At 44.1% G+C, this 13474-nt stretch overlaps 1 protein-coding gene and 2 long non-coding RNA genes across 11 annotated transcripts; 1 reads left to right on the top strand and 2 right to left on the bottom strand.

Moving 5' to 3' along the window:
- Positions 1 to 38: 38 nt before the first annotated feature.
- Positions 39 to 1451, bottom strand: LOC141748304 (uncharacterized). The gene is made up of 2 exons (XR_012588964.1): positions 1257 to 1451; positions 39 to 359 (listed from the first exon to the last, which is right to left on the bottom strand). It is a non-coding gene; the product is annotated as an uncharacterized LOC141748304 (long non-coding RNA).
- Positions 1097 to 8402, top strand: LOC141748302 (TLR adapter interacting with SLC15A4 on the lysosome-like). Of its 9 annotated transcripts, none has more exons than XR_012588963.1 (5): positions 1097 to 2361; positions 2775 to 3199; positions 3404 to 3623; positions 5574 to 6914; positions 7364 to 8402. XR_012588963.1 is itself a non-coding variant. In XM_074600122.1 (5 exons), exon 5 carries the CDS (start codon positions 5621 to 5623, stop codon positions 6542 to 6544), a length of 924 nt encoding a protein of 307 aa, XP_074456223.1. In that variant the 5' UTR covers positions 1097 to 2361; positions 2775 to 3199; positions 3404 to 3623; positions 3825 to 3968; positions 5574 to 5620; the 3' UTR covers positions 6545 to 7313. The 9 variants fall into 9 exon arrangements, 8 of the variants coding, with proteins under 8 accessions (XP_074456223.1, XP_074456221.1, XP_074456222.1 ...); XM_074600122.1 differs by lacking the exon at positions 7364 to 8402 and adding an exon at positions 3825 to 3968 and having other exon boundaries at positions 5574 to 7313; XM_074600120.1 differs by lacking the exon at positions 7364 to 8402 and having other exon boundaries at positions 2775 to 2945; positions 3060 to 3199; positions 5574 to 7313.
- LOC141748305 (uncharacterized) lies at positions 5734 to 12967 on the bottom strand. The gene is made up of 4 exons (XR_012588965.1): positions 12850 to 12967; positions 10707 to 10873; positions 8201 to 8323; positions 5734 to 5858 (listed from the first exon to the last, which is right to left on the bottom strand). It is a non-coding gene; the product is annotated as an uncharacterized LOC141748305 (long non-coding RNA).
- Positions 12968 to 13474: the final 507 nt, after the last annotated feature.

Below are 13474 nucleotides of genomic sequence, written 5' to 3' on the forward strand. Positions count from 1 at the left end.
TCTGTGATTTGTCCATATCGTGTAATCTTAGTAGAATATTTTAGACTGAAAACTTTATTGTTAACAATTTTGAACTGTATTGGTAAACTTTTGGAGGAACTTTGGGAAAGGCAAAGGGATTCTAGAAGTGAAGATGATCCAGTGGAAATGGCTGGCTGCGGTGCTGACAGGAGGCGAGCGCCGAGTGTTCCCAGTATGCAAAATACAGCCGCGTAGTATGTCGCGTTCGTGAACTATCAAGCGCCAAAACTGGTCCTTTCTATGGTAATTCCTGCTCTCACAGGTTTGTCAGTTGAAGACACCTTCAGGAACTCGGAGACATCTTCGTTCCCAGTTGCTTCGTGTAACGTCTCAAAATCCTTAAAAAAAAAAAAAAAAAAAAAAAGGAAACGAGCAACATCATTAATAACCTGTGAACTGCAGCGTAATTCCCATCGGGCGTCGGTTCCTATCGGAGCCCTCTCCCAGCACGGCGGGCAAGCGGTTTTGTTCACGCAGCCGAGCGTGATGGGATCCACGCTCCCGAACACGCAGGCGGCGTTAAATCCCCGCTGGTGAAGCGCTAACGCCGAGCCCGCGCAGGGGGAACCCGGGAACCGCACACACCCAGCGCGGTCCCGCCCCGCTTCCCCCGGCTGAAGCCCCGCGTAGGGACGGGCCGGGGCGGGATGGGCCCGGCCGCGGGGCGCAGGCGGGCGGCCCTGCCCTCCGTCCGCCGCACCCGCCCGGGGCCGCCCGCCTCCTCCGGCCCTCGCTGACCGACAACCCCGAGCGCCTGCGGCCTCCTCCGCCTCACTGGGAGAGCGGGGGGCCGCCGCCCGGGCCGGGGCTCGCCCGGACCCCGCTCACCGGTGCGGGCCCGGCCGTGACAGACCCTCATGGCGCCCAGGGCCTCGCACCGGCCGCCGCCTCCTGCCGTTGCTGCGGCAACCGACCGCCACGGACAGCGCACCGCCTTCCTGATTGGCCCTTCCTCTTGTCAGTCAGCGGGAATACCCGCCCCCTCCGGTGTCGGGCTCGGCGGCCTCAGGCGCCGCGGGGCCGGGGCGGCCATGCCGGGTTCGGGCGGCCCTGCCCGGCCTGAGGCGGGCCGGTGGCCCCGCGCACCTTCGGCTGCAGGCCATCGCCCCAGCAAACGGCCCCACCGCCACGAACCGCAGCCCTCCCGGTCCTCTCCGCAGCCTCCCCCCGGGCTCGGCCCTCGCCCCCCTCAGCGCCGGTGCGTGCGCGGGCCGCGGGACGAGCTCTCCCCTCACCCGGCCTCTCCGGCCGCCTTCGCTCCCCCGTGGCCTCCCCGCGTCTCTCGGCCGCCGCTGCGCGGTCAAATTTGGTTTCTTTATGTTTAAAAAAAAAAAAAAAATGCTTTTGGCATCGCCGGTCCGCGAGCGCCCCTCAGCTGCGGAAAGGCCGCTGCGGGGGTGCGCCGGGGCCGGTGCGGGCCGCGCTGGAGCCGGGAGGTGGCAGCGGAGAGACGCGGGTTCGGGGCCGAACGTTCTCAAACGGGTGTGGAGAGGCGTCGCCAAAGAGCTGGCGCTTGTGTCCGGGTAAATGAGGAGCCGTTGTGCAAGAAGGTATTTGCAAACTTCGGGAAGTTGGGGATGTTCAAACGAAGTCCTGCTGGCCGAAACGGAAAGCAAAAGGATTGCAACAGCTGTGCTTGAAAAAACCCCACCCGTTCACGTGGTCAGCTTCTAGTTCACCTTTATACGCCCATAAAATATGTAGTCTGGGCTGAAATAAGGGACTTTGTTTACTTGCTACTATAGTTCATTTAACACGGTAATTGTGTATGGTAATTTACAGCACCGCATTATTTATTTTTTCCATATATGAATGGTGTACTCGGATTTCTTTTTCTTTCTTTATACATTCTTCTTTAAGTTTAGCCTCGGGATCCAGACGTACTTGTCTTGCTGACTCTTTTCTAACTGCAGTCTGTTCTCAGCTTCTGAAATAACTTTGGTTCTATCTCGTTCTGATTTTATTTTTGCAAATATAAGGATTGGGGTTGGGTTTGGGGTTTTTTTTGTGAGATCTTACTGGTAGAAATATATTCATTTCCTTGGATAATTATGTGTTTGACACCTGAGTACAGCTGAAATGAAAATCAAGACTAATTACCTAACTTGATTTCTCCCTTTCCCACTCTCCATTACTTTTGTAACTTTTGTTGTACTTTTGTCAAAACTCACGCGCAAAGCCCAGGGCTGCAGCTGGCACTAATTCTAAGCTGGGTGAAGGAGCGACGGGTTGAACTCCGTGGAATTTGAACCGCTGTTTCCTGTGAGGTTTGGTCCCCTCCGAGACCAGGAGTGCTCTGTTGAAGTCACAACCACAGCTACCCTGGCAGAAATTAGTCATGTAAGGTGGTTAAAAATAAAGTAATTTTAAACAGCCTTTAAATGTGAAGTGAGTTTTATAGAAATTCAGTGGGAATAAAAATACCTTTCATTCTGCCTCCATAAAAACTGAAATCTTCTGTGAAATCTAAGTGATAGGGAGAGAAGAGGAGGAATATTAAAGAGACTCCACTGGACCTGTATGGTTGTAGTTCCTTCAAACTGTACGTTAATTCACTTATAAGCCACATCATTATTTTGCTGCCAAAACATGTGGAATGATGGGTTGCAATCAATATGTTGCTGTAATGTTATCTTTACAGTCTAGTTTGATTTTACATTTGTGTCTTGCTCTAAAGTAGTGTCTATTTAAGAGCTTTTTCCTGGTACATGGATGACATTCACCTTCTGATTTTTTTTTTTTAATCTTCTGAGAAAAAGGAAATTTAGAAAAGGAATTGACGGAAAGCTCTTCAGATTATCTACGGACTGGATCTAGTGCTGGGGGAGCGGCGTGGCTCCGCGCACAAGCTTGGCTTCAGCCTCTGTGAGAAGGACACGCTAAAAACACCGCGGGGACACCTCGTGCGTGCCATTGAGACCGAGGTAACTTCTGAGCCCAGAGAAAGTGGCTTTGGTCAGTGGGCAACGAGACTGTCCCCAGCTGTCTGCTGGCTACTGCTTTCAGAGAGCAGATTCTCAACATTTGCGTTTTTATAGCCAAATGAGATCTCATCAAAATCTCGATGAAATGAAGTTGTCAACTTCTTCCCCATCCCCAGAAAAGTCACAAGACTATACATTTAGCTGTTTGTTTCAAAAGGGGAAATGGTGTAACTGACATCGCCTCTGTAAGTCAGGTGGGTGATAGAACAAAACCGAAGTCTGTAGATGGAAGTGTTTGGTGGAATTCAGTTTCAGTTTTGAACAGTCTGGTGAAGTTCAGGCACCCAGTCTTTGTTGGTTTTTTAAATGACGGACTACGGCAGTTAGCAACTCATCAGCATTGCACCACACTCAGAAACATCTCTATTAATAGGGTTTTTTTAACATCCTCTTTTTAGATCTGCTGTCACTTTGTATTCAAAAACCACACACTTTTCCAGTGGAATCACTTCTGCTTTAAAAGGAAAAAAATGAGGAACTAAATCACGGCTGTGTCAGATTTTTTTCCACACGGACAGCAGTGAAGAAATAGTATGTAAGGATCTGTTCTCTTATAGCGGCTGGAGTAAGAGAGTTTGGGGCTGTGTGATATCTGCCTCTCTGACCCTACTGGGATTGGTGAGTTTAGGCGTTTTATGCCTTTTTTTTTTCTTATGCTTTGTTCCAGAATGCGGGCACCACTTAACTTTATTTGAAAGAGGGAGTTTTGCTAAGATTACTATATTTTAACCCTTAGATTATCACTATGAGCATTTTCAAAGCAATGCAGTACAATTCTTTAGCGTGTAAGGATCTGGGTACCTGTGGCCTGTTTTTCAGAAGGAAATGAGCATGCAGCATTCCAAATTCTGTTGATGTTCAGCGAGACTTAGACTGCCAAGTACTCGTCTCTCTTCAAAATGGCACTTGGTTTCCTAAGTCCCTTAAGTGTGTAAGGAAATGTTGTCCTGCTTTTTTGCATATGTAAGTGATTCTGTAGATAAAGTAAAACAGTTCCGCTGATACAACCAGGAGAAGGCGTGGTGTGCTGCCTTTCTTCTCTGCTTCGGTCTCACTTGCAGGCATATCACAATTCCAGTGTTACCTTGAGCTTCAGGGAGGGAATTTAAGCTAAAAAAGAACCCTGAAAAAGCAAGAAGCAAACAAACAGTTTTACTGTGGCTATGTGTAAACTTAGGAGGGAAGTCAAATGTTTCCATCTCTCAAGTAGCTGGAGTTCTAGAATAGCTTTCTGGAAGGAGTACTGGGATTAAAAAGTGAGCCAGTGTATTAAGTTTCATTGCAGAACAAATAAGCCAGAGTATATGGTTTGGTTGCTGATAGTTAGAAGCAAATGAGTAGTGTGAGGAGGATCTTTCCGGTTATATATCAAATATCATATTAAATTTGCAGAGGTTTCGTTTGTGTAGAGAGCTATCTAGTGCCTTGCATGGCAGGACTACGGATGTAAATTGCCAGCAATTAACCATTGAGCCTTAATCATCCACGATCTAAGTAGAGTTTTTGGTGTATTTCAAACTGCATGCCAGTATGTCGTGTTCTTTGGGAGGTTTACTGTGTACTCTCCAGCGTAACAGCCTCACCCCTGCCTCTCCCCCTGTTTCAAACCGTAAGCACACTAGAGGTGCGTGAAGGTACTTGAATTATGCAGAGATTAAAAAGACATTTGAAGAACAGAGAGATTTTCTTGTGTTCATCTTTCCCATTCCTCCGTAAGAGGAGTGGTGATGATCTTTTCCTTAGTGAGTTTAGGTCAGACTCGGCTCTAAATGGAAAGATGCCCCTTGATTTTAACAGTAGGTGAATTGAAAAAGAATGAGAGAGAATCGTTAAACGTAGTAGATTATTTTGAGACATATTGCTAGCTTTTCATTATTCATGTGCATTTAGTAAAACCATGGAGCCTATAGACACACAAACTACTCATCACTTCACTATTGGGGAAGGCAAATTAACTATTTATATCTTTTAAAATCATCATTAAGAGGGACTCTAAAAGCATTTGCATATGTGAACTGCATTTTGGATGCAGTCCCAAAGAACCAGCAGCATCTTTTGAAGCTCCTTGGCACCTCGCAGGAGGGCTCAGGCCAATTCAGTAGCAACCTCTATGTCTGAATTTGATCTTGATTTCCTTCCTACATCACCTCTTTAGCTGTTAGAAATTGATGTCTTTCAATGGAAAAAGCTGATTTGCAACTGATGGTAGTGATAATAGTCAAGTAAAATAATTTTGATGATTTCTCTAGTTCTTAAGTATGATCTATCTTAACTAGCCACAACGCGGAAGAGATACCTAGGAACAGAAGTGATATTACAGGTGAAGACCCTGGTTAATGCCCTTCCTATATCTTCAGAATGACTTTTGTTGACATCGTATAGAGGTTAAAATTGTAGAAAAGCATGCAGCTTACTGTTTACTAAAAATAAATATTCTAGAGAAAAAGAAAAAATCACAGTCTTCATGAAAAGTGCATTGTTCTTTGTTCTTTTTTTATTATTATTATTATTATTATTCTTTGTCCAAATAAGTTTGAGGTCTTCTGCCTGTCTTTCTTTCACTCACAGGACTACATGGAACTCTGGTGATTAGACTATTACTCACACTTGTCGTCATGTTGGCAGAAGGCATCTTAACTAGTCTCATATATAAAGAAAGCTGTCATCAAGATAAGCCTCACAAATCTCATGCATCCAAAAAGGATAAAGAGGGAATCTGGAGACAGAAACTCGTAGACAACCCAAAAATTAAAGGCTTTGCTGATGAAAATGTGAAGCAGGATGAGATCTCTGCTAAAAGTAGGAAAAAGGAACACAGGAGCAGTCCTCAATGGAGAGCTGTAAAAGAGGTACCTGCAAAAGATCAGAAAACGTTTGTTAAAGGAACCGTATCACCAGCTTTACATATCCCCAAAAGAGAACAAAATACCGAACAGATGGATTTGTATAGATCCTGGTCATGCAACAGCATTTATCAAAACTATCCTGACTTACATATTGGGGGAGACCGTGTGGGGGACCATATGTGTGATTCAGGTTGTGTTTTGGACCACGTCTGTGATGAGCTTCTTGATGGCCCTGTTTTACTGTCTGTAGATATTCCTCTGGGTCAGTCCCTTCTTTGTGAGCATCCCAAAAAGTCAAGTATAAAGTCCCTGTCTGGAGATGAAGCTGGAGAAAGGAGTATCATGCTCTGTGAGGAGCCTCTCTCAAACTCCATGCTCAACAAGTACATGGAAACAAAAGTGACAGAGCTCTATAAAGAGTTTTTTGAAGAAAACTTGACCAGGTGTGGTTCTGTAACAAACCTCCTCACTTGCAGTTTGATAAGGAATAACCTGAATCAGATAAGCTTTCAGATATCCCAGGAGTGGAATATAGAAACATCAAAAGCCAGAGAAGTGCTCTTGCACTCTTTCGCTTTGTTCAGTTTGTGCAACACTGCCAATAGAAATAGCTCTGAATTTAGTACTCCAGACCTACAAATCTCAAACCCAGCATGCGTGAAAAAGAGCTGCAGGATGCCTTTTACATCATGACTGATCTACTTAGCTGAAGAGGTGAATACCGTTCAGATACGAATATTTCACTCTAAGGATTAGATTGGGAAATGGAAACGTTTACACACTACAGACTTTTTCAAATAAATATTTTAAGGCTTAAACCATCCTTTGTCTATGGTGCTTGTTAGCAGAGCAAGTAAAGGTCACATTTCTAATACAGAATTTGAAATTAATTTCTCTCTAAACTGCTAGTCAACTGGATTTTTATAATGTATATATCCTCCTTCTAAGACTCTCGCTATATGAGTAATTGTACTCATGGACCATCAGATTTACTCCTGCAAGAAAAATCAATCAAGGCATGTGCTGATAAAACTTTGATCGAAGAGACTGATGCACCCAGCCAGTAAGTAAATGAGTCAGATTGTCTTTGCTGGACTTTGGATTTGGCCATATAGTTGAAACTCAAGTTTTGGATGTTGACACTCAAATTTTGCTCCTGCAAAGCTTGGTCACAGTGGCTGAAAAAATATTTCTTTTGGTTTAAAAATTTTGTCAGCAGATGGAGGTGTTCAGGACTCTGGATTGTTTTGTATATATTAGCATACATAGGAAATACATTGACATGATACGTGAATGAAGACACTGATACATTGCATATGTACGTTTGTACTGCATAGGTGTAACATAGGTATGTTACAATGAAAATCTAGGTGAAATAGTTGATCAAGGTTATAAAAGTATTTCTTTTTTCTGTAAAAAACATTTCCTTTTAAATAAATCCTTGCCTTTCTGACAAAATCCACTCAGCTTTCTGTCAGTATGTTGTTATTTTATGTTCCATTGTGTTTTTAGTAAATGGACTCTGCTTTTATTGCCTTGGAAATGAAGCACCTGGAAGCTAAGATGATGGCAACGTTCCCAAAAAGGTAGCGCAAGCTTTCTTCATCAAATTAAAAGCCATATGCTATGCACATAGCCCCAGTCCTCATGGCCACAGATATGCCACATCAGCATCTTGGCATGTTTAAATCGAAAATGATTCTTCTATCCCTCACTATCACAAGAAAGAGTCTGACAAATGAAGCAAACTCAACCACTACAAAGAGGCCTGCTCCAGCTGGCAAAGGGCTCCCACAAGAGCAGGCAATGCTGGGCTGCGGTGGGACACTGAAAGGTCACATACACACCATGACAAACTGGCTCGAGAAAGAAACGCCACTGCCATTACAAAGGCACCTGTTTCCTCCTGCACTGTAACACCTTCCATGAAGAGCAAAATCCAAAGCTGAAGGCCCTTACTCGGGACACTCCATCAAGGCTAAGTTATGGAAGGTCCTCAGGATTAGGCTTGCAATTTCTTAAATGCTTAGAGACCAACACCACCCTAAATATGGAGCTTAATAATTATCAATCCTTTTATTCTCAACATGAAAAATCCTGTCGGCTCCTGGAACACCTGGAAAAGCAGCTTTAAAAGTTAACACCATCTGATTTAACTCATGCTTTTGGGGGGTCAAAGGATTGTCAGAACAGTAAATTACTCAGTATTTATGGAGAACTCTAGGTCACTTTTCATCTCTTTAGGAAATCCAATCAGTTGTCCAGATCAACTAGACTGAAGGATTTTTGAGTTCTCTTTAGCATCCCTGCTTTCGTTCTGCAATGAATGAAAAGTGCTTGGACTCTTACCTTTTTGCCCAGCTGCACCAGGAGAGTAAAAATAGACTTTCATTATGTCCACTGGTTGCAGGAAGACTCCCTCAACACTCCCGTCTCTTTGCATCCCCCTTCCAGTGTGCTGTCTAAGAGGAGCTGGAGAAACAGACGCTGTTTAGTCCAGACCTCTCTTTACCTGATGGGTGATGTTCCACAAACACTCGGAAGAAGTTCAAGGCTGTTGCAATTGTGCATTTGTCTTACCATGTTTCCACAGCCAAACCCCTCATTATTGGTGGCTTCTGAACAGGAGGAAATGAAAGGTTACATTTGTGCCTTGGCCAAGATGAATGCTCTGCGGACAGAAGGCTCTGTGTTCTCTCGTTTCCTTGGCAGGACTAACAACCCTGGCCACTTTGGGGGAGGCTACTGGATCAGCAGGGGGAGGGGGGAAGAAAACCAACCAGCAACAACAGAAAAGGCTCAAGAATGGCCTGGTGTATTTGCAGTGAGCCAGAGCACAGGTCAGAACAAAACCTGGAGAAGGCAAAAGGATCAGGATATGTCCAAGTAGAAAGCTGAGGCGAAGGCAAGAGGGACGATAACGTTGAACGGCAGCTTCTGAGGCAGCACGACCAATGGCAGCAGCAGAGCTGTGGAGCCCTTGGGCTCTCGAGAGCCCCCAGGCTGAAACTCCCAATGCCGTATCGCCGTCAGCGTCCCAGAGCCCCTTCTGCACTCCCACCTCCTTTCGCCCACGGAGGGGACGCAGCCAGAGGGGTGAATATGAACTGGAACGGACGGATGGTGTTCTCTAGATGGTGGTGACTCCCTTGGTTGAGGGCTCCTGCCTTTCTGCACAGAACTTCGCCACGCGCGCAGGCAGCCCCACGCAGCCTGTGCACACCTCATTGGCTGCTCAGGCATCGGCCCTTGGTCCAGCACTCGCCGGGAAAAAGTCATCCCCGCTGTGGATTCATTATAGACTTGGTCTGCTCGCGGGCAGTAAATCTCGTGACCCAGATGAGGTTGGACACCTCTGCTCTGTGCGCTGGACTAATGAACCGCAGAGATGCAGTAGATGTTTCTGGATATCCCGTAGTCCAAACCTAGTTGCTGCTCTGGCCAAGCTGGCTGCCATCTGAGACTCCGGGATGAAGACGGCAGAGTCAGAAGAGCTGCCGAGGACTCTTGGTTAACAGGTGGAAACTCACACTTTGTTTAGCACTGCCATCTTTCATCTTACGCTGCTCTCTCCGTTTGGGTTGGGCTGCACGAAAACAGAAGAAAGTCAAGTCCTGTTCATTGCTGATGGAGTTGTTACGTTAGTGTTCTCATAAACGAGTTCATTTCTTTAGGACACATTAAGCTCCCTGTGCTGGAGGCACCTTACGCTTTACGCTCCTGCTTCAAGGCTAGAGGATGCTCCAGGAGCGAACAGAGGTTGCAGGGAGCAGGGCTGATGAAAATGGTTGTTTTTAACGCAGACAGGGCAGCGACGTAACGTGGCCACATGGGTCTCGCCATCCAAATTGCTGCTTGGCCAATCTTCAAAAATAAATCCAACCTTAGAGAAATACGTAAATTCATCTTCCCAGCGAGAGGTTTCTCTAAAATGCACGTTCGTGACAGCGCTCGCTTCCTTTGAACCGAACCATCCTGGAACTATTTTCCTGAAGCACCGAGAGCTCAGAAGTTCTGTGAGTTCGCCTGCGATTCACCTCTGCATCGGCCTACAGCATCCCTACAGCTTAGCTCTTGTCTCATTTAAGCCCCATCTAATTATGCAACTTAACTACAGCGAGAACAACAGTTTTGCTGAATATGCAACAGCCTCATCATCCTATTTTGATGTGGGGAGACAGAAGGAAAAGGCTGTTTTGTTTCAAGTTCAGGCATTTCTATGGGGCTCGTCCGATGTGCAAAAGCCAGAGCCCTCTCCGCTATGTCTGAAGTCAAATACCTTTTTCTCGTCCCTCTCGGATGTGCCCACATCTACCTGAACAGGAAGGTATAAATCTTGGCGGTTTTCCTACTCCTTGTTCTTCAGAGCTGGAGTTCATTAACTACAAGAAATGCAGTTTCATTAACGTGCATTAACCAATGACTTTCTTATTACCACTGCTGTCTCCAATCAAAGAATCGTTTATGGAAAACAAGGGCAGAGGGAACAACATGCTTTGGCAGCTTGGAGATTATACGCCCAAAGCTTTATACCCTCTGTCTTATATTTTTACGTTAAAGTATCATGAGATATTACCATATTTTTCATTATTATTTGTGGCACTAAATACTGCAGCACACTGTGCCAGATGGCTAATGTTCAGAATAAAAATAATGCAAGGCCAATCTTAGAAAGACTCAATGCGAATGTAACAGCATGTATTCTACAACCAATAGAACACTGGGCAAAAATGCAAAGCGCCAGAACAGACTGAGATGAAATAGCCAAATACACGGTAGATCATTTAAGAAAAAAGAAGAGAAAAAAACACCAAAAAAAAAAGAAAAAAACCCAAACAAACCAAATAAAACCCACCTGAACTTGAAGTAAAGCTTTCGTGACAGGGCTCTCGGGGGTCTCCGGGAAGACACGGCAAACATGAAGTATGAAGGCTACTCTCATCTGAGTTTTTGGTGCCACATGTCTCTGCCACTGCGGTCCAAGGAAGCGTCTCCTGGGATGCCCGTGCTGTGCCTGTCCTGCTAACAAAGGCCAGAGGGAAAATGGGTGACTTTGCTCGGGCACAGGGGACTTTGTCCTTGGTGGTCTGGAGACCTTGTAATGGGTGTAATTTTTCAAAAGATGTATGATTAGCACAGTGTTAAAATCCACCTCTCTAAAGTGTCTGAAGCAATAAAAATGGAAACACTCCAACACATTAGTCACTGGTAATTAGGGTGGCTTGTGGCTATAATGTGAGAGGTTAAAGAGCTTTTTTCAGTGGCTGGCATTCTGGTTAGGATTTTAGAGGCACTCTAGTTAGGATTTTAGATAGTTTTGTAGCTCTGTGTAATGCCTAATAGAACTAACCATGATAAATTTTAAATAATTTGTAAAAGAGCTAACAGTATGTTCATACAATATGTAACCTGTTTGCCATAACAAAATATAGGCTAAATCTTGCTTAGTGTTAAGGTCGACAAAAATATGTTTTTTTAAGACAAAAATCAAAATGCCATTTTTGAAACCTAATAAAACATTTTCAAATACAGCTCATTTATGCTAGTTATTTAATTGACTACAAAAATATAATTCACACTGCACTTCAGATGTATGTGTAGCTGCTCTGTTCTTAAATGTAAGATCTGAGGATTAATAGTTCATATTTTTCTAGAAATAAGTACAACAGTCCCTATCTCAAAATCAGTCCTGTGCCTTTTGGCACAGATTCTACTTGCCAAAACTAATTTTCTATCTCTGAGCGAGGGGCTCTATCTCCCCCAACCTTGTCCTGTTTTCACATTTTTAATTTCTTTGCATTCATTTCTTCCCATTAATTTTCCCTCTTTCTTCATATACTTTAGTGGAGCATTCCCTTCTTGTGTTTATACCCTTCCAATATTGTTGATTCTAAATTATGATTGAGTATTGTCACTTTTCTGTATCCTCTAGCCTGACTCCTGAATTCATTTTGATTTCTATAGCTCTGGGGGCGCTTTCATTTAGTCAGATGCCTGCCGTAACTGGAATTGTCAACGTTACCATACGAAATACAGGTTTCAGTCTCTCCTTGGCATACTGATTATCTGGCATTCAATGCTGATTCCTTCCATTTTACGGGAATGTTTAATAATTATAAATCTTAGTTCTATAAATAGTCTCTATGAAATTGTACTCCGCTTTTTTACAGCTGGAAGAAATAAGTACTTGTCACTGTAAGTGAAGTTCATTACAATGTTATAATCATATTAAACACCTTTAATGAGAAAGAACTCAAAACCTTTAATAAACTTTAAATAAGGTGTTATTTCGCCTCCATGTGCCGGGGCTTATATTTCTTTTGCTGAGCTGCTTCTGTAAACTTTTCTCACTGACAGTTCTGGCGCATGCATTGATTTCTGTCTGTCTCCAAGGGGATCCTCTGTTTCTACACTAAATCAGCAGAGAAACAGATATTTTTTTTAATGGCAAGCTACTTTAAACAGTGTAAGTTTATAAAACTCCTCTATTAGCTTTCTGTGTCCTTAACATGAGCTTTGTTCTCCTGGTTAGGTCACTTAGAGAGAAGGAGTTGTTATGTTTCTGACTGCTACAGGTATGTGGCCTCTTTTTCTTCCCGTGCCACTCTTGAGGCTTGTGCAGTGCCTTCTACAGGTATAAATCATCTGGTATCATGTAAATAAACTGGTATCAAAAGGAGAAAGAGAAGATCAGGATTGGAAAAAAGACTGAAACAGTAGGGGGAGGAAATAAAACCAGCAGCACTGGAAAGTTATTAGAGAAGGAACAGCAGGTAAAGGCAAAAATTGCAGGGAAAGTATTAATATCAAATATATTAAGTAGCTTATTAGCCTTAAAAGTGTAGAAAAAATAAAATGATAGGCATTAGCACAGAAAATGGAAATTCTAAAGCTGATTTCAATTAATGAGAATGGAATATTAAAATTAGTTATAAAATTTTCCATCAAATGGCACATAGCCATTTGATATTGTAAGTATATACATAGATAAGTAATACCAGGTTTTTCAGGATATTCCGTGCAGTGTATGCCCAAAGAGCAGGATACGGTGGAAACACTGGACAGCTGAGAGCCTGTGCTGCCGGTCAGATCGGTCCCGAATGTGCTCTATCTGCGTACATACGCTGTACGTATGAAGGCTATCTCAGCGTTGTCTGCGGAAACACTGCAGAAACAGTTGAAATCACTCGATAGATGCCGCAGTGCTGGCCAGCCTGTCTGTCCAGGATATCCCAGCCAGAGTCACACTTATCCCATTTTTCCTGGTCAAACTTCCAGGTAGAAAAAGACATACCGAAGGAAGCAGATGTATGGAAGCCATAAGCCTAGAATTTCTGTTTCACTCTATGAATGATGCCACTGGGCGGCACTGTTCAGGCCATGCGCTAACAAATGCGATTATAATGAAGAATTAGACTAGTGACAGAGAAACGTCGCCTCTGTCATTTAAAGTGAATCCTGGTCAGAAGCAAAGTCGCGTATTAACGCGCAGGCTGGAGAAAGCCTGCCTCATTAAAATCAGCTGTAAGCCCACTGTCCTCTGTCTGTGTCTGTCTGTCTGTCGCCCCCGCAAATGAGCTTCCAACCCTCCCTCATGGCAAGAGCATCAGGAATCAAGCTCTG

The sequence above is a fragment of the Larus michahellis genome, chromosome 9, assembly GCF_964199755.1.
Source record: "Larus michahellis chromosome 9, bLarMic1.1, whole genome shotgun sequence".
NCBI lineage: Eukaryota > Metazoa > Chordata > Aves > Charadriiformes > Laridae > Larus > Larus michahellis.

What these genes read in the sequence shown, in the direction of transcription:
- LOC141748302 (XM_074600115.1), top strand. Translation starts at nt 5,621, where the DNA reads ATGTTGGCAGAAGGCATCTTAACTAGTCTCATATATAAAGAAAGCTGT.